The 19,639-nt window shown below is 45.1% G+C and overlaps 1 protein-coding gene across 3 annotated transcripts in view; it reads right to left on the minus strand.

Moving 5' to 3' along the window:
* The window catches only part of CASKIN2 (CASK interacting protein 2), a 99,622-nt gene that overhangs the window by 35,608 nt on the left and 44,375 nt on the right, over positions 1-19,639 (minus strand). For all 3 annotated transcript variants that reach the window (XM_053375887.1, XM_053375886.1, XM_053375885.1), the window contains exon 3: positions 799-850. In XM_053375887.1, coding sequence (XP_053231862.1) covers positions 799-850 — 52 coding nt within the window. The remainder of the gene's footprint in view (positions 1-798; positions 851-19,639) is intronic.

Raw genomic sequence — 19,639 nt, forward strand, 5'->3', positions numbered from 1 at the left:
CCTAGGGTGCCAAAATATCTTAGCTGGCCTAGGATACTATGAAATTTGACTTGGGGGAGGGGTGTGTGAACCATTTGCTGTTCCACCTCAGGCAGCAAAATGTCTCTGCCTGCTCTTCCTTACAGCTGCAGTCCTGAAATCTTCTGATGCCTGCAAACTGTCTTATTTGGTGATCACTCGTAGCTAAGTAAGATGGTCGTCCATGAACACAGTCTTCACAGTGAGTCCGTAAGTGACTGTGGAGGCCAATTCTGGATCCACACATCCTTCCACAGTGGGGACATTGGTTTCCGGGTGGGAATTGATCATGGTGAGGGTTTGCCAAGCATGCCTTCCTCTTAGCACGTTTCTCCCTTTCGTCCTGAGTTCATGCGTCTTCAAAGTCCACAACACCTTTGGTAAAGGCTGTTCTCCAATTGGAGCACTCACAGGCCAGTGTTTCCCAATTGTCGATGCTTATACTACATTTTTTAAAAAAAAGATTTGCCTTGAGAGAATCTTTAAACCTCTTTTGTTGACCACCAGCATTACAATGGAGGATAAGTCTTGTAGTACTTTAAGGAATGGGCTTCTTGGTCCATTCTTGGCTGTTGGATTCCTAGCATAAAGTGTACTAGTCTGCGGTCACACAGGGAGGCAATGACAGAGCAGGAGGACAGAACCCCCATAGTGCCCTGGCTTGTAATTAAAGAGGGCAGTAACTGTTAAACCTTTATCGCTTGTTCTGCAACACATTCACCGCACGTCCCTCCAACCCATCCAACACTTTTGTCACAATTTAATTGGATTAGTACATACCCATCCACATCTTGGTAGTTCACATTCAGCCGTTTAGTTGATCCCAAGAGTTCTAGAGAAAAAGAGCAGGGAAAGTGTCATTTCAGGACACAGATGAATAATGGAATCAGGCTGAATACAGATTTTTCAATAAACATTCAGCAATGGCTGCAAATAGGAATCTGCAACTCTCCGTTCTTTAGAGACATCGGGGAGAAGCTATCTGACTGCAAGCAATGGCTGGTTCTGTCAGAAAATTGTCTGCACAAAATGTAAATATTATCAGAAAAGCCACTCTGAGGGCACACACCCAGTATCCTGTCTCTGGCAGTAGTTTGGAACTAGCGCATTAAAAGATGCTTCCAAGAAGAGGACAGTGATTGATTTCTGTCATAAAGGCTGGATTTGCTGTAATATATGAAATAAGGAGAGATTCTCAATGCAGTCTTTCTCCCCCTCCCTGTCTCTTTTTGCATACATTAACAAATTTCCTTGCTTTTTCAGATAGTCCCAGGAACAGATCCATGGTCATCCTGCAAAAATAGGTTCAGCTTCCTAAGAGTAATGAGAAATCCTAGGCTCCTGTGTCTGAATCTGTCTACACACAGGAGAAGTTTCCTCTTGAACCATTCCATCTACTTGCAGGAAAAGTGAACTGGTCCCTCTCCCAAAACCTCCAGACTAACCTTGCCGTGCACAGGACAGCGCCTGACCCATCCCTTCAGCCTCTTCTTCTTTCCAAATCCTTTAGCATTGCTTTCCATACACCCGTCTCCATGGGCACCAGCTTAGTATTAGCTTCATTCTTATCTTCCCCTTTCCCCAGCATAGCTGCTGCCAAAACATCCCCATCTCCAGAATCTGTTCAGTTGTTTATTCTACATCCACAGAACCAGGAGGCAAAAGCCTCCATCCCCATTGCTGTTGGGCAATGGGTCAGTACCCTCAACTCCAGTTTGGGAATGCTCCCATTTATAGTCTGGTGCCCAGAAAAGTGCAGCGCTGGGGCATTCTGCTTCCGCCTCCCTGCAACTTACCCACTGCCAGTGAAAAGCCTACGGACCAGATGGCTGGCATTTTTGCGCCACAGTCAGGGGACGGCGGGTCCAGAGGTTGTGAATGCAGCAATTGTACTTGTCTGACATTCTTTTCACCTTGCCCAAGCTCCAAATTTCTAGATAGTATGGGGTCTGAGGAAGTCTCCACAATGAAGAGAGACATTCTGCATTTCTAAACCCGGCTGAATCAATTTAAGATTCCCTCTGCCTTATGAGTGAAGCCAATTTAATTCTTTTCTTCCACATAGTAACGAGGTCATTTATTTGGGAATTCAGTTGCAGAGTAACAGGGAATCAACAACGAAAAAGGACATTTGTGAACAAACAGTATTACTAGTTTAACTTTGGGTGAGCCATTTTTTTTTTGTACATGGATATTTTTATCGTAATAAACGAATTCAAAAGCATAGCTTCTTTTCTTTTCTTGAATATGCACCCTCTTTTAGATGACTTTAAAAAATAAAAATAATGGTGGAAAGCTCCTGAATGAAGACGGAGGAGAGAAGATACCCTCACTGCTGCTGTTCCTGTTGATCCAACAGCCACTGGCTAGCAATGATGTCTGTAATTAGCATCATGTGATATTATGCAGTTTATAAGGTAATTAATGAGCAACACTCTGATGTTAGACATGTGGGTCAAGACGACAGCAAAATACCCTGAGTGTTGTGGTGCTACATAATGACACAATTGTGTGTTGTTCTAAAAAAACAAGTTAGTTGTTTCAGCTCGGTTCTAGCTTTAACTAGTCACTTTTACAGAGGATGCTCCAAAGGGTCCGTTGAGAATGAAGATCTACTTTGCAATGTACTGTGAAGATACATTGCACAGTATCTGGAATAGCAGGCACTCTCTGATCCCCTGGACCTGCACCCTAGGCCACCACGAAAGGCAAGAGGGCAAGGAAAAGTGACAAAGAAGGCAAGAGATGGACTGCAACTATGATATTCATTTGTCAGTTCCAGCTACACCTTTGGGTTTCTAGCTGCAAATATAGCTTTTGGCTTGCATGACCCTTTTCCTTACTTCCCCAACTAAGTGGACACATTGACCCTGTTCCATATTACAAAAAGGTTTAAGGCATTAACTTCACACAGCAACAATCCTAAACAATCCTGAGTAACTGTGCATGGGATCAATGCAAGTCTAGGTGTCTGGATGGAATACTGAGGATGAAACGGTAAAATCTGCTATGATAAAATGGGCGCAAGATATCGGACATAACATTTTGTTCGCTGACTGGGAAAAGTTGTGGACCACAGGTATGAAATTTACGGCATCTAATGCCTTAAGAGAGAATATTATGAAAATGATGTACAGGTGGTACATGACTCCAGACAAGCTTGCAAAAATCTACCATTTGCCCGATAATAAATGCTGGAAATGTAAATAAACTGAAGGTACATTCTTTCACCTTTGGTGGACGTGCCCAAGGATTAAGGCTTTCTGGGAGATGATCTATAATGAAATGAAAAAGGTATTTAAATACACTTTTCTGAAGAAACCAGAGGCCTTTCTCCTGGGCATGGTCGGCCAATTGGTGCCAAAGAAGGATAGAACTTTCTTTATGTACGCTACAGCAGCAGCAAGAATACTCATCGCAAAGCATTGGAAGACACAAGACCTACCCACTCTGGAAGAATGGCAGATGCAAGTAATGGACTACATGGAAATGGCGGAAATGACTGGCAGAATCCGAGACCAGGGAGAAGAGTTGGTGGAAGAAGATTGGAGGAAATTTAAAATTTATTTACAGAAACATTGTAAAATTTCTGAATGTTGATGACATTGAAATGAAATGAAGGGGTTCTAGCAACATGGTAAAATGTAAGATTGGATTGATAATAGATGAAAATTTGAAGTTATAATATGTGAGGAAAAATAATTAAGGATAAACTAACAGGATATGAATTTGCTGAACCAATTTCTAAATGGGATACAAAAAAGGGAGGCGTGAGGAAGTCAGGAAAATAAGTTAATCAAAGATGAGAAATTAAAAAAGAGGGATTTTTCTTTTTTTCCCTTTTTATGTTAAATGTTTGTATTTTTGTACTTTGTATCTTTGTATTTTTGTGTTTTTGTGTTTTTGTATTTTTCTTGTGTTTTTTTTATTTGTTGTTTTATAATTTCTTTATTGTTAAAACTTAATAAAATATTATTTAAAAAAAAAGATGTCTGGATGTACATTGGAATCACTTTTCATGAAGACAGAGAATTATGACTGGCAAGAGGACTCTTCTCCAGCATTTCCTCAGCGACCATCCCAAGTTCCTGTGGTACTTTTCAGTTCAGTTTTATAGTCTCTTATTACCCACTGCTCTGTCTTGTTCCAGGAAGGCCTCACTAGAAGCAAATGGAAGCCTGCTTGGACATGCGCAGCAAACAAGGCTGTGAGAGGAAGAAAGAGAAGGGGATAGACGGTGCCTGGGTGATAGCAGAAACTCCTCATAGGTGTGAAGGGGCTCTGGGGTTTCAACTAGTTACATCATAATACAGTGGTACCTCAGGTTACAAACACCTCGGGTTACAAACACTTGGGGTTACAGACTCCGCTAACCCGGAAGTACTACCTCGGATTAAGAACTTTGCCCCAGGATGAGAACAGAAATTGCGCTGCTGCTGCCGCCACACAGCGGCAGGAGGCTCCATTAGCTAAAGTGGTACCTCAGGTTAAGAATGGTTTCAGGTTAAGAACAGACCTTCAGGACAAATTAAGTTCATAACCAGAGGTACCACTGTATGAGGTGGTAAACTCATAGTCCTGTAAACTAATGTAAACTTCCTCAGGCACAGGACACAGAAGGCAATATCGTCTCTATGACTGGCAGGCAATCCATGAAGCTTCTGACTGACCAAGCCTTGAATATTAGGAGACTAGTTTTCTGATCTTGCCTGTTCATCTGAGCAAGTATATTTTACCTGCTGCTCTTACAGAGCCAAGTTTCCTGTTATTTCAGCTTTCAGCTGCAGCTGCTGGCTTTCTGAGCTACAGAACGTACCTTTAAACGTTAAGGCTCACAGCCTAGGTTTGGATGCAGCCTCACCCTGAAGGTTTGTTATGGTGTAGCTGCAGCTCCTCTGTGGTACTGAAGTACAAGGAAGCTCCTGAAAACTGGGAAAGCAAACTGTTTCTGTGGTAATGGTAGGACCTAGAACTACTATATGCATTTCTCTGACTTCTTGTCATAGCCAAACTGACTGGCAAATTCGTTGTTTAGAGACAGAATGCTGGACTAGCCTGACCTCTGGTCTGAGCCATCCAGACAGGCTATTCTTATATCCCCAGCAACCAAAGTGAGCAAAATGAATAAGGGCACATCTGCATAATTCTCATTTTCAACATAACAGGAAGGTGGCTGCGAGATGTCTGTGTCCACAACTGGCTTCACAATCAGTGATAGTGTACACCATTTCCTGGATTGTTTCTTGCACGTCTGGTTGGCAGTGCACCAGAACACCAAATTAAGAATACAGAAAGCAGTGAGGCGCTACTAGCATCTCAGCCCAAGCCACTGAGTTAGATCAAGCGGAGGTGAAGGGTATCAGGGTATGATAAAGGAAGGCCAGAGGCTCCCACAATTGTACCATCTGCAGCAAATGCCTCACAGCCCAGCTCCTCATCGGTGCTTATGCAAGTTTCTGCTAAGAGCTTCCCAGGCTCGCTATTGTGGATTTGGTGTGATCTGCATCCAGATTTCTTCCAGCCCTTTGGAGTTCAGCTTCTTGTCAGGAGCTCTGCTCCGGTTGCCTGGAAGACGCTGGCTGGGAGAAAAAGATGCACTGCATAGAGGGGGAGCTTCAGGACCCCCCACAGGAGAGATGAGGGAGTCTGAACAAGAGGTGGGCTCATTGACATATGCAAATATAGGCTGAAAAGAAAAACCAGCATCATTGTGGCCTTCCTTCAGCTAATCAAAATGTTTTGTAAATAGGTGTATTAATGCAAAACCGATTAAGGAGCTGATTGCACAAACGTGCGTGACAAACTCAGCTGACATTGTCAGCCTTGCGGAACAGAAACCGGGGAGGTCTAAACAGAATCAGAATAATTAGGCCTTTTAAGGACTTTTTCCATCTTCAAAGTGCTCTGCAATCATTCATATGCCTGAGATGTGACTGGGTAAAAGTGCCCTGTCCTTCTACAGTGGATGTGCTCCCTGGGGTTCCTTTTTAAATAAATGGGCATCCCCCCTCTTTCCTATTCATGCACGTCCAAGGCATTAAAAAGAGAGATGCAGCTTATACTTTGCAATGCAACCCAAGTGGTAAATGCTGAGGTTTTATGTGGAGAAGGCTCATCTTTCATGTAAGCAACCTGGATTCTAATAAGCAGGCTTGCCGCTCTGCAGGATTCGCTCTAAGGATAAGCCGAACGCAGGAGGAAAGCGTCATCATCTGAATTTCTGCTTAGCACCCAGTTGTCAAAGACATAAGAGCCTAGCTGGGGCGAAAAAAGAGAGGCTTCCAGCAGAATGACTCGGGTTGCTTGAGATCCCTTTTTATGTGCTTTTTCAGAGGAGGGTGACAACAGAGCAGCGACATTGGACTCCATTTCCCAACAGCCCCAATCATCATGGGCAATGGTCAGGAATGATGGGAGATGTTGTAATCTAACATCTGGAGGGCCACAGGTCGCCCATCCCTGTGGTAGATAGAAGTGGCAGGGTTGCCCCAGCCAGACCTCACATTGATGCACTGGCTGGATAAGTTGGGGGGAAAGGAAAGTAGATCGCCTAAGGCTGTGAGGACCCACAACAAAGGGAGTGGCAAAAGGCTGAAAGGATACAGACACCTTTCTTCATCGCTAATAGTAGCATGACATACTGTTATTCAACAGGCGCAGCTTTCACTAGCACGGAGCCGTGGTGGGGAACGCTCTGCTTGTATAATTTCTGGGTGTCATTTAGATATTAAAGGCAGAGAGCCTCTGCTGGGAAAAACCAAGCAAACAAAGATGGCAACTATACACATCTGGGAGCATCCTAGGACTTTTCAGATCTTTCCTATAGGTTATTAGCTGTGTGGAAACAAGGTCCAGCACAGGGGTCTGGCCTGTTACGCCATCCCAAGAACACATAACTATAGATGTCATTAGCATTCTTGAAGGCTGTTGTGGTCATTTATACTGTATGCTTTCAGAAGGAGTTAACAGTGTGAGAAAAGGGCTGATTGCATATGGGCCTAGAGTTTTTCTGGGAGCTTCCATCAAGGCTTTCAAAAATCCTTGATAAAACATGAATTAATGAGTGAAAATTTAAATCCCTCTTGGGAAGGGAAGGCACAGAACTTGCCCTCGTTTTACTTATGGGTAAATTGGGACAGTGGGAGGGAGGGGGGAAGATGAAATGGTTTGTTCCAAATCACAGAGAAAAATGTCTAGCGCAGGGATCTGAGGACAGAACTCAGCTGCCATGACTCCAAGGACCTTATATAATGAGAGACAAGTGGAGGAAATTTTTGAATGGTGGTAGAGGGAAGGATTTTTAAAAGAATGCAAACCATACAGTTTTATAAACAATGGTTTATATACTTACAGAAATAATAAATGTTATTGGGTAGAATATTTGCAATCTAATTACTAGTAATGTTAGTGTATTATAAAAAAAATTATAAAATACATTTCTTCAGTATTTAAATAGCTTTATAATTTGATTTCTATTCTTGCATTAGTCCTGAGAGAGCAGTTAATGTGGAAATCAATGACTGCATTTGCTCCTGATGTGTTTCTCCACATATTTCACAAAAGGGTGACAAAAGGCAGAAGGGAAGAGGGGCCCCTGAACCTTTAATAGCTGTGTAGAACAGGAATTTTATCATGCTTGTCTTCCATAAGTTACACCTGATGAAATTTCCTCTCCTTCTGCATATGACCACCCTAGTGAACAGACTCATATTTTGCCATAGGAACGGGAGCAAATCAGAAACTGAGATCGTGTGTTGAACAGAAACATCTTTTCATTCAGCACAGCCATATCCTTCACATTCATTTCCATCAGATGAGCAGGGACTGGGTGGAACTCATGGAACAAAGCAATGGAACGATGGGGCTGAGCGGCCAGGAAATGCGGGTGGTGAGAACACGCAGCAGTCTGTCAAAACTCTCAGACCCAACATGTGCCTGGAAGCTTTGGAAACCGAAAACAAACAAACAGAACCCAGCTTCGTACAATAGGATCCAGGACAGATGGACAACTACAACTGTGAGGGGGCTTGCTGATTTAAAAATAACACTCCCTGCTGCCACTCCCTCTAATGCCTCTCTGTTAGCCCAGCTCAAAATGAAGTTTAAGGCTGCAATCCTGTGCGTGCTTAACCTTGGAGAAATTCCCACTGAGCTCAGTGGGGCTTGCTTCTGGTTAGGGATGCATAGGCTTGGCACTGCAAATATGTTACTAATGTGACTTTACTGAATCTACAAGGTGGGCTTCTGTCCCCAAATAATAAAGAACGACCACATATTTCAGGGGCAAGGCATCATGGTTCAAGGAAATATGATCAGACAGTCTTTACACAACAAGATTGCAAGAGCTCCCTCTAGTGGCAGAAACGCCAAGCATTTGTGGTGTCTTTTTTTTTAAAACATCGCCCCCCCCCCCATTTTTACCATGTATGTAATAGCAGAACACATCTGATTTCAAAATAAGGCATTACATGGTCTTTTCCATACCAAGCTGTGTACTAAATGCCCAATGATGCTGCAGTGTAAACATTGTGAGACCTGTATTGGATATTTAAGGTTGATCTAAGTCATTTCATATATTTACAAACTGCTTTGTTTTTTAGTTTATTATTATTATTATTATTATTAAAATTTGTATACTGCCCTACATCTGTAAATCTCAGGGTGACTCACAACATAAGACTAAAACAGTCTCTAAGCAACAAATACTTATACAGCAAGCAGTGAAACTGAAAAGCGACTGTACAGTACTAGATAATATAAAGCTATAATACAATGCAATATAAAACAGTAAAATCCTCCCAAAACAAAAACATAGCATCACATCTTGAAAACATTTTAAGAACCAGGAATCCCTTCTCTAATTACTACCCTGCTGCCAAGCACAACCTGAACACATATACAGTATGCATCCAGTATTTGAAACTCCCATTGTTCTAGGCACATTTTGCGACAAGGAATTTCATTAGTGCGAGCAGTTTCTGAGCTCTGGGCGCAGTACTGCACCTAAGATTTCGGATTACAAGTGCAGAGTAGAAGGAAAGGAGGACCTTTTTCTGCCTCCCCACTTCCAGTTACTCTCTGGAGACTGGAGAAGAGACCCTCTTAAGAATATTAGGGGAGAGGGAAGGGGAAGGACTAGAACGTGTGAAAAATGAACATAATATTTTAGCTGCAGTTCATTCGTTTTCAGCTTTGTATTCTTGTTATTAAAAAAGCATGCCTAAACATTTCATTGTTGTGCCCATAACCTAGGTTTAAGGTGCCATTCAGCTCCTAGCTTTCATATCTCAGCTTCTAACACTGTATAAACACCATGCCCAAATACTCACCTTACTTCTACACTGATCATACTATATCTGCCAGTCATCCCACACCTCCTGAACCAAAAAACTCCAATATATCCTGTGCAATCAACAACCATTAGGACCAATCACTCCATCCACTCTACTAAAATAACACTGGCAGACAATGCAAGATCACTGGGAGACAATGAAACCATTCACAAACAGAACCATGCAAAATATGAAAACAAGTTCCCTCCTATCAATCACACAAAATATACCAGAGATCTGGCTCTCACCCAAGTTGTGCTCTCTCTCCCACACAAAACTCTTGTCCAAGGATGGGTAGAACTGGAAAAAGTGCTCCTTCCTCTTACCAAGGAGAATCCTTAGACATTTCAACTCACGCAAGAGGTGCCCCATAAAAAAAATAAACAAGCCAGCTTGAAGGGTGTGGTTTACCAACAGATAGGCTTTATTAACAGAATGGACGGGAGGGGGGCAAATGGTAGGTATCACTTCTATGATGGGTGGGACAAGCTGAGCCTGTAAAAGATTCTCTCTTTTGCGATTAAAGGCACAGCTGCCCTGCGCTGTATCGGCGTTGGCAACCCTATGCTATGTCTGCTCCAAAAAAACCAAGGCACAAGCTGTCCCTAGAGTAGCAGAGCAAGGAGGTGGAGGAGTTCTAAGTATACTTCTTCCAAGGCTTTATGGAAGCAGTGGGAGTTGAGCACAGAGAAGGGTTACGGCCACACAGCTCTGGCATAGAGCCTAACATTTCTCGGATGCAAAGCCCAATCTAACCTGGAGTGGGGAAGATTTCTCCATTCAACTTTGGTCTTCTTGGATGACTCCATCCTTCCTGCATGTGCATGCAGATTCATCACACACACACACACACACGACTAGTAACAGCCAAAGTAGAGCACAAAGAGCATGAGCCAAGTCCCCTTAAGGAGTAGGGTATGGTGGGGACCCAGTACATAATCACAAAAATCATAGAATTGTACAGTTGAAATGGACCACAAGGATCATCTAGTCCAACCGCCTGAAATACAGGAATCTTTTGCCCAGCATAGGGCTCAAACCCACAACCCTGAGATTATGAGTCTCATGCTCAACCGACTGAGCTATTCAGCTTGTGGTGAGCTTTGGGCTTGGTCACCCACAATAAGCTTGGCAAACCTCTTCAGCAACTGTGTTTGGTGTAGCTATTTCAGAACATGCAGCAGGGGTCAGTTGAGATCTCAGATCTGATGTGTAATGCACAATGAAATGGAGTTACTGGACAAGGAGAGCGAGGTTTGTCCGGCAGTCCAGCCTTCTGCTTCCCACAGTGGCCAAGGGAGATGCCTTTGGGAACTCCTAAGCAGGCCATGTTGTTTGTCCCCAACATCCTTGGTTGGACATATAATGTCTCCGAATGTGGAGGTGACCCGGAAACTGCAACTAATCCAGAATGCGGCAGCTAGACTGGTGACTGGGAGTGGCCACTGAGACCATATTACACCAGTCCTGAAAGACCTACATTGGCTCCCTGTACGTTTCTAAGCACAATTCAAAGTGTTGGTGCTGACCTTACAGCCCTAAACAGCCTTGGTCCAATATACCTGAAGGAGCGTCTCCACCCCCATTGTTCAGCCCAGACACTGAGGTCCAGCGCCGAGGGCCTTCTGGTGGTTCCCTCACTGCGAGAAGTGAGATTACAGAAAACCAGGCAGAGAGCCTTCTCGGTAGTGGCGCTGGCCCTGTGGAATGCCCTCCCATCAGATGTCAACGAAATAAACAACTATTTGACTTTTAGAAGACATCTGAAGGCAGCCCTGTTGAGGGAAATTTTTAATATTTGACGTTTTATTGTGTTTTTAATATTCTGTTGGGAGCTGCCCAAAGTGGCTGGGGAAACCCAGCTAGATAGGCAAGGTATAAATATTGAATTATTATTATTATTATTATTATTATTATTATTATTATTAATTATTATCATCATTATCATCATCATGCAGCAATCATAACTGCCACCACACCCTCCAAATTCCTTCATGATGTGTCATCTGTAATGGCCTAGTTGTAGTCCCCCTATTGATTCTTTCCCTGCTAGAGGGGCCAGGCTCACAAAAGGTATGAAAAAGAATTTCTGGGTCTCTCCACCCCCGTCCCCCCCGCAGCACTGCGGGCATCTGTCTTTCATTGCTTTACAACAAACGAGGAGCCCAAGAAACTCCAAGGACGGTGATGTCATGGTCTGCAACAATAGCAAGGCTATGGAGCACAGCCCGTGGTAGTAAGTCCAGCTCCCACTCTGCTCCATATACACAGGAATTTGTTTTTTTTGGGGGGGGGTGGCTTCTTTCTTTCAAAACACTTAGGCAAGGAGTTTTTGTTCTTGCATTCTTTCAGCCAAAGGATTTAACTGGGATTGGCAGGGGAGGAAGATGAAGGGAGGTCTGTTTCTAAGCTTCAGGACTTCAGAATTCAATCTTAGCAGTGGGGTTATCTGCTACATGGATTCTGGTGCGATTCAGCAAATAAAAGAGTGCTGAGCTTGCTTTGGGAAAGCTGAAATCAAATCCCTGCTCGGTCCTGAACTTGCTGGGTGGTCTATCTCTGCCTCAGTTGCCCAATCTGTAAAATGGAAATTTTATGGCACAATCATGGCCTAACTGAGGGCGAACAAAATAAAGTGTGTAGAGCTCAGTTGTATATTTAAAGAAAGCTCTATCAAAGATTGCTAATAATACAGATGGAGTGGGTGTGAGTCAGGGAGAGACAGAAGGGGGTGAGGAGGCGCTCAAGAGTCTGAAGGACGATTATTCTTGTGCAAATTCACATCCCCTCAAATGAGGGGGAAATGAGCTCTGAAGACTCTTCCCTCTGAATACCTTTTTTCACATACCATTCCATTCTGCCCTGGAATTACATTAAATTTATACCACACTTTTCATCCAAGGAGCTCAAGGTGGGGTATGTGGTTCTCCCTCTCTCCATCCTCATAACAAGGCTGTTAGGCTGAGAGGCAGTGAAAGGCCCAAGGTCTTCATGGTCTGAATTCTGGCCTTCCAGAGCCTAGTCCGACATGCTGACCACTATACCATTCCTGTTGTCCACATCCTTCAGTGCTTATCTCAAACTCTATACTGCAATGTTTGGCCCAGAAGAAGAAGGCAGGCTTGATATCACCCTCCCGGTGACCTCATCTGTCTAAAACCCGTCTTCTGTGTTGAACAGATTCCCACGGAGATATTTTGGATTGTGGGACAAAGAGCCGCAATGTGGGCCTTGGGCTGTGTATGTCGTTCCCCTCAGACACTGCTATTTGAGAGGCGTGGTGCTGCCTTCTGAGACCACAAGGCCAGGCTGGCCTCTCACTGGGAAGCAGCTACAAAGCTTGAGGCTTGTGTTGTGTGTTCCGGCGAGTGACCCAGAGCGTTCTGTGATGTGGTCGGCTGACCTTTCCGAGAGACGTCACCCAGGCCTCAGCTGGTTGCCCTGAGGTCCCCAAAGCCAGTTATCCAGCTCTGTCTGAACCCTATCCAGATTCACTCTTGGTCAGAAAGCACCAGGCTCAAAGCCAAGGGGAGAGAGAGAGAAAAATAATATACATCCAAAGTACAGAAGCATAACAGGAATCCCAAATTGTCCAGAGCATCCACAATTGGAGGATGCTTCTAGCTTGCCATGTCACGTGATTCCTAGATTCACAGAGGAGATGAGCCTTATACTGTAACTATCAGATGGTGACATATGACAGGAGACAAGGGAAAACAGCAAAGGGGAAAGCAATCACGAGTGCTAAATACACGTTTGTGTGTGTGTGTGTTTAAGGCTGACATTCTTAGGATTCTGAGAAAGCCACTGGATTCTACATCACAAGCCCAAACACTGTAATTCTAAGCATCACTGCAGCCACATGGATGTGCAGGCCAGAAGGACAACTCCTTGTCAGGCATGGCGATGGTGTTCTGCATTTTTTTCTCTTGGCACGAAGAGCACCCCCTGCTCTGCGTGCAGCTCTGCATATTTCATTGCCATCGTGTCCGTGCACCTTTCCCTCTCTGTGTTTCTGGAGAGCTGCATTTGATCCTTTAAGCGGCCGCTACGGCACTTTCGCAGTAGGTTATGTTTGTCCATCACTATGGAAGAGCCAGGTGTCAAGTGCCGCCAGCTATCAGCTGTGCGCAGGTGTTATCGTATTGGCAGTTGGGGTGTGCCCCTCTTCTGCCCATAGATTGCCAAGGGGAATCGGAGGCCGGCGTGCACTTTGCCCATGTTCCCAGGCTGAACTCTTGTTTACCTCCTCTCTCACAATATTGCACTGTTGCCAAAGGAGGGCATGTTTTTGCTTCACACTTTGTGGCAGATAGGCAGGGCAAAATGGGCTGTCAGTTGGCTCTGTGCAGGCACGCTCGGCTCAGTGAGTCACATTCCACTCCTGCCAACTGCCCCAAAGGCTAACCTTGGCACTGCCCACACCCAGCACTTTTGAGGGGATGGAAGGAGCACAGACCCTTGTAGACTCTTAGGCCTCATCTGCACTATGTGTGCATTTAAAGCAGTACCATACCAGAGTAAACAGTCATGGCTTCCCCCAAAGGATTCTGGGAATCCTTTGGTTTGTTAAATAATGCTGAGAGTTGCTAGCAGAGCCCTATGCCCCTCACAGAACTACAGTTTTAACAGAGGTTTCATGGTCAGTCCCTCTTCATAGGGAACTGTGGTGGTTGTAACTCTGTGAAGGGAACTGGGGTTTCCTAACAACTCTCCACACTCTTTAGCAAACTGCATTTCCCAGGATTCTTTGGGGGGAGGCCTGAATGTTTACTGTGGTATGATACTGCTTTAAATGTGTAGTGCAGGTGGGGCCAGGGAGGGAGGAGGAAACAAAGTCTAGTAGATAGCAAAGTTCTTTTTTTAAAATAGCAACTATCTGTTCCTCAGAGTTAAGGAGTTACAAACCCATCTACGCTGCTGAAACACTTGATCGCAAACCGAAGAGAATGTGCTTTTCTTAAGACACATTTGCAAAAGCTCCAAGTTCCCATTTCAATGCCACACCCCACACTTGCTGGCACCAAACAAATACCATTCTGTGCTGAGGAGGTACATCCTGATCTTGCCCTTCAGTTTCTCCCCCATTAACCAAGAACAGTTTTGCTGGGGATAAGGAGTAAGCCAGGGTCAAGCTCAACTTGGGCAAAAGGCTCTGCTATCTGGGGAGGCGGGGAGCCCTGCCTGTTGCTGGCATGCTGAGTTTTGAGGGATTCGGGAATAAACAGTCCCAGCCACACTTCTGCCCTCTTAAAAAAACTCAGGTGGCTCCTTGCAGACATCAAGAGCCCCTGCCATTTCTGAAGACAGATTTATCAGGGTGGCTGGCAGGGTGAATCTGCCCACACTTGACTCATGGGAGGAATTCTGATGGATTGAAAGTTACAAGGAATTCCAGATACAAACATGGCAGCTCTCCCAGGAGCATAACGGCTGTGCCAGGAAAAAAAAACTTGGTATGAAGTTCTAAAGTGTGCCAGTGAGGACCATTCCTAGTTGAGGAACAAGCTTCCTCAACAGCTGCTGCTGCTGCTTCTACTCTTTTATACTGGCCTGGAGGCAGAGTGTGAACATTTTCCCAACCCCCTGCAATCAGTACAGAATCCATTGCATGCTGCAAACCCCATGAAAACACTGCATGCCATAGGTAGAAGAGAATGCCCCTGGGTCCCGTCCCCCCACGGATTTTGTTTCCATCTAGGACAGCGGTTCTCAACCTGTGGGTCCCCAGGTGTTGTTGGACTACAACTCCCATCACCCCTGAGCTCTGGCCTTGCTAGCTAGGGGTGATGGGAGTTGTAGTTCAACAACATCTGGGGACCCACAGGTTGAGAAAGGCTGATCTAGGATTTCCTCTTCTGAGCAGGTTAGAGGGAACCTGTGGCTCTACAGATGTTGTTAGACTGCATCTCCCATCAACACCAGCCAACAGGGCCACAAACCAACAAATACCTGGAGGGCTGCAGGTTCCTCCATTCCTATCTTAAACCGCACCCAGGGCTTGTGTGTTTGCTCCTCTTTCAATTTATTTGCCTACTCCCCAGCCTGGGATGATAGTGAGCAGAACATTGGTTCTGCTGGTGCAACATTGATGCTGCTGGTGCAACACGTGCTGTTTGGAATAGCTCCCAACCATGCATGTTTGATACATGCTTCTAAACACAACAGGAGAGGGCTCCAGAGAGAGGCAGGCGGTATTTCTCCAGCATTCCTGCAACTTGGGATGTTACAAGTGGATGTCTGAAAAACTGAAAATCTTAAGTTTGTTATTTTTTACATCAAAAGAATCAAGCTAGTGCACAACTTAAACCACACAGGAAGGACTGCAGATACAGGAGTTTGCAGGCTTGGTCCTAGATTGGTCCCTACTCCTAATTGAGTATGTGCATGGATGCCTTGCTTTCTAAAACTGTTGGGTCCTGATAGTGCAGTCACAGTGTCAGTGTCCCATGGTGATGCCAATTATCTTGCTCCCTAAACATCTAGCCCAGCCTTTGGAAACCTGGCACACATATACAGGTATGTATGTTTCTCAATGGTGCTCATGGGGTCTGAACTGTCAGGGACTGACCAGGAACAAGACCTTGGGGCTGTAGTGGATAGCTCAGTAAAGATGCTGACCCAGTGTGTGGCAGCTGTGAATAAGGCCAATGCCAGGCCCGGCACCACGGGGAATGGATTGGAAATAAAACTCAATTCCTTTATGCTTCAAATGTCTGGTATAAAGGTCTATTTTCTAAGTTAGTTGGGTTCCAAGCTAAGTTCCTTCGGTTCCTACTTCAGGTCCCAAACTGTGTCCCTAATTCAATTTTTTGTTGGAAACAGGTGAATGCCCACTCCCCATTAAAGCGTGGTGGGCTGCCTTGAAATACTGGCTAAAGATCTCAGTATTTGGCCTGGGAAAGGGATTACTTTTACATCTAACCAATCAGGAGTATATCAGCTCACGGTCGAAAACTATGGCCCGAAAAGCCTCCTCGATTGGTCTTTCACCATCCTTTTTACACCATCTGGCCTATGATATTGCCCTTAAATCCCTGAGGCAGAGGTTATGGGACATCTCACACAGCAATCTTCGCTCTAAATCTTATGTAACCCGTGGACCGTTTGCATCTGGTATCCACTATGGATTCCATTATACAAACTTGTGGCCTGACAGTTGAATTACAGTTCTGTGCAGTTCTGGTTGTCTCAATATCAACAATGATATTATAGAGCTGGGACAGGTTCAGAGAAGGGCAACCAAAATTATCAAGGGGGTGGATTTTGGAGTAACTTCCCTATGAGGAAAGGTCACAACTTTCAGGGCTTGTTATAAGTTTGCATTCAGGCAGCCCCAGCTTCAACCTCAGGCATTTACGGATAGGATGGGAGAGTCTCCTGCCTGAGAGCAGGATTCAACAAATCTGTTGCATGTGCGGAACAAGGTCTGCTCACGCAATAGGATTTTCCCTTCCCCACTCAATCTTCTCTGGAGGGTTGGGGTGAAACCCAGAACAGGTTTAGGGGTTGCACGGGAGGAGGGGAGTGAGGGAAGTCCCGTTGTGTGAGCAGACCTCATTCCCTTTGCTAGCACTACGTTGAATTCGACCCTGAACCCCTGGGGAGCTGAGCTGCTGCCAGCCAGAAAATACGGGGCTAGATGGACCATTGGTCTCACTCTGTATATGGCAGCTTCTTGGGTTCCTGTGCATTTACCAACAGAACAGTCTGAGCTGTTGCTGGCTTGCATGTCTATGGAGCAACAGAGACAGTGCCAGCTGCCAGGAAGCAGTTAATACTAAAGGTGGCATGAGAAAGGGCACGTGCCTTTGCCAATGACCTTTACGAGTACAAACTACTCCAGCTCACACAAGCTCTGGGCAAACACACAGGGCAGGGGGAGGGAAACGGTTTCAATCTTGCTCAGGACATACCTGCAGCTGTGTGCTGCTTGTCCACAGCTAGAGGTGTGGAAAACAAGGCTTGAAAAGAAGCAGTTCGCCACAACTGCAGCAAAACCTTATTCCCATTCTCCCGTGCTCCCCAACCCCCACCCCATACCTCCAGGAGAATCTGGACTGCCACCACCTCACGGCTACAGTAATTCAACCATAAATCTGCACACTTAACCAGTTCAATAAACACAGATTGAGGCTTGATTTCAGAAGGAGCTTTGATCGGGGGTGTTCAGTGATGATGGCAGGGGCTGTAAAGGCACTGTGCGTTTTCTTGATTCAGCAAGGCCTTGTTTGAGCTAATTCCACCACCACCCCTCTTCTCCCTGACCCAGCTCCCACAACAAAGAGATCTGCCCATATTTAGTCAGAGGCAACCGTTAATTAAGCATGCTCAAATATCAACTGTGATGAGATACTGCAATATTTACTTTAATTACATAATTAATTAATTGCTCAAAGGCAAGGCAGCATTGCAGAACGTCTCATTACAGTACTTTGAGGTTGCTGCAGGTGTGCACAAGAGGACAGGGTGTGTGTGACGTGGTGGGAAGGGGGGGTAAGAAAGACGTTAAGAAAGCGACGCTCTTAATCAAACGCTGGTTACAGAAATGGCAAGACAGCGCTAAGTAAAGAAAGGGACCTTACACGATGGAGAACGCCAAATCAAATATTTGACTAAAGAAAAACCATTGAGTATATTGTGTTGAGCAAGTGATCAGCTTACCCTGTTCTGACAAACAGTGTCGTAAAGTGGTTAGACTGGGAGACCAGGATCCAAATCTGTGTTCGGCCATGAAACCCACTGGGGGGGACCTTGTGCCAGTCACCATCACTCAGCCTAACCTACCTCACAAGCTTGTTCTGAGGATAAAACAGGGAGGAAGACAACTATTCCCATCATCCTGAGCTCCTTGGAGGAAAGGCGGGATATAGATGAATGAAAACATAAATAAAAGAGATGCCTTTCCCAAGTTGGTGTCATTCATAACATCCGGAAGGCACCAGGTTGGTCTCTGCAGACATTATAAACGAAAGGAGAATTACACAATGACTGGATTCTCTAGAGATGCACACAGACATTCCCTGCTTATGTTTCACTTAAACTTGTTGACGGTTGGACATGCTCATCCATAAATCCAAACTGTTTGCATTCCAGGATGCTGTGATCATATGGAGATGCCCAGAGTATGCTGTGCAGATTTGCTGCTCCTACCCACTGTCTATCAGACTATTGATATAATAGCATGTAAAGAGGAAGGATGCCCTATATAGGATCATATTTTAGAGTTAAGCAGAGATCTGCATTTCCATCTTTAGGGCCATACCTTTGTCCATGCACCTAAACCGGACAACAAACTGAATGCTTTGCTTTTGTGAACATAGTTACAGTTCTGGCTCGCGCACTGCAATTCCCACTCCCTCCTGGCCCGAAATATTTACATAAGCCATAATCCGTATAACTATATTTCACAAATGATTTATGAGCATGGAAGGGTTTGCTCTTCACTGTCCGGGCTTTGGAAAGTCCTGGGGAAGTAGGAGCGGCTGGCTCTATCGGAGGTACACACGTAGAACATTTCTAGGCTTCGGAAAGGATGTGATGTTAATGGGTGATTCCTGTTTCCCCTTCAGCTTTCATGGAGGGATGGGACCAGTCAAACCGAATCAAGTTTTTAAAGAGATGAAGGGGGGGAAAGCCGACAGATGCCGGCAGGCTGTTCCATGCTGTTCAGTCTCCATCAGCACCTTCTGCAAAGCCTAATAATTGTGAAGGAGAGGGAGGGAATGTAGTGTGGAAATAGATTATGATGGTGTGTGTGTCCCACCCCTCTCAGATGCCAAAAAAATATTGGGAAATCACCTGGATCTTAAGCAGCCCAGCCATCTACCTCCCTCCACAGGGAGCGATGGGCAACTTAGATCTCAAAGCAGGACAGGAAGGAACATCCAGGTCTTTTCAAACAAAGTTACGGCACAGGCAAGAGAGAACAATGGAAGGAAAGAGGAGCTGGAAAGTCAGACTCCACTTAGACAGGAACAGGGGACGGCACACCCTGCCCCCACTGAAAGAGTATGTTCTATTATCGGTTCAGGACAGAGGGTGCAGCTCCCCAGCAGGAAGGGATCACAAGAGAGTCACTGTTGTAATGGGCAGCAAGGCCTAGGGCAGCACAACCGCTGGGGAAGACGGTCACACAGATCACAGCTTCTTCCAGACTGCCAGCATTTTGGTGAGGGATTCAATTGCATACGAGTACTTTAGGTCTGTAAATTATTTAAGTGTTCTGACACCCTAGCGCAGGAAATCTGCTTTTTTATGTTTGCAGTTTGGAAAGTGACAGGGAAATG

This window comes from Podarcis raffonei, chromosome 2, assembly GCF_027172205.1.
Source record: "Podarcis raffonei isolate rPodRaf1 chromosome 2, rPodRaf1.pri, whole genome shotgun sequence".
NCBI lineage: Eukaryota > Metazoa > Chordata > Lepidosauria > Squamata > Lacertidae > Podarcis > Podarcis raffonei.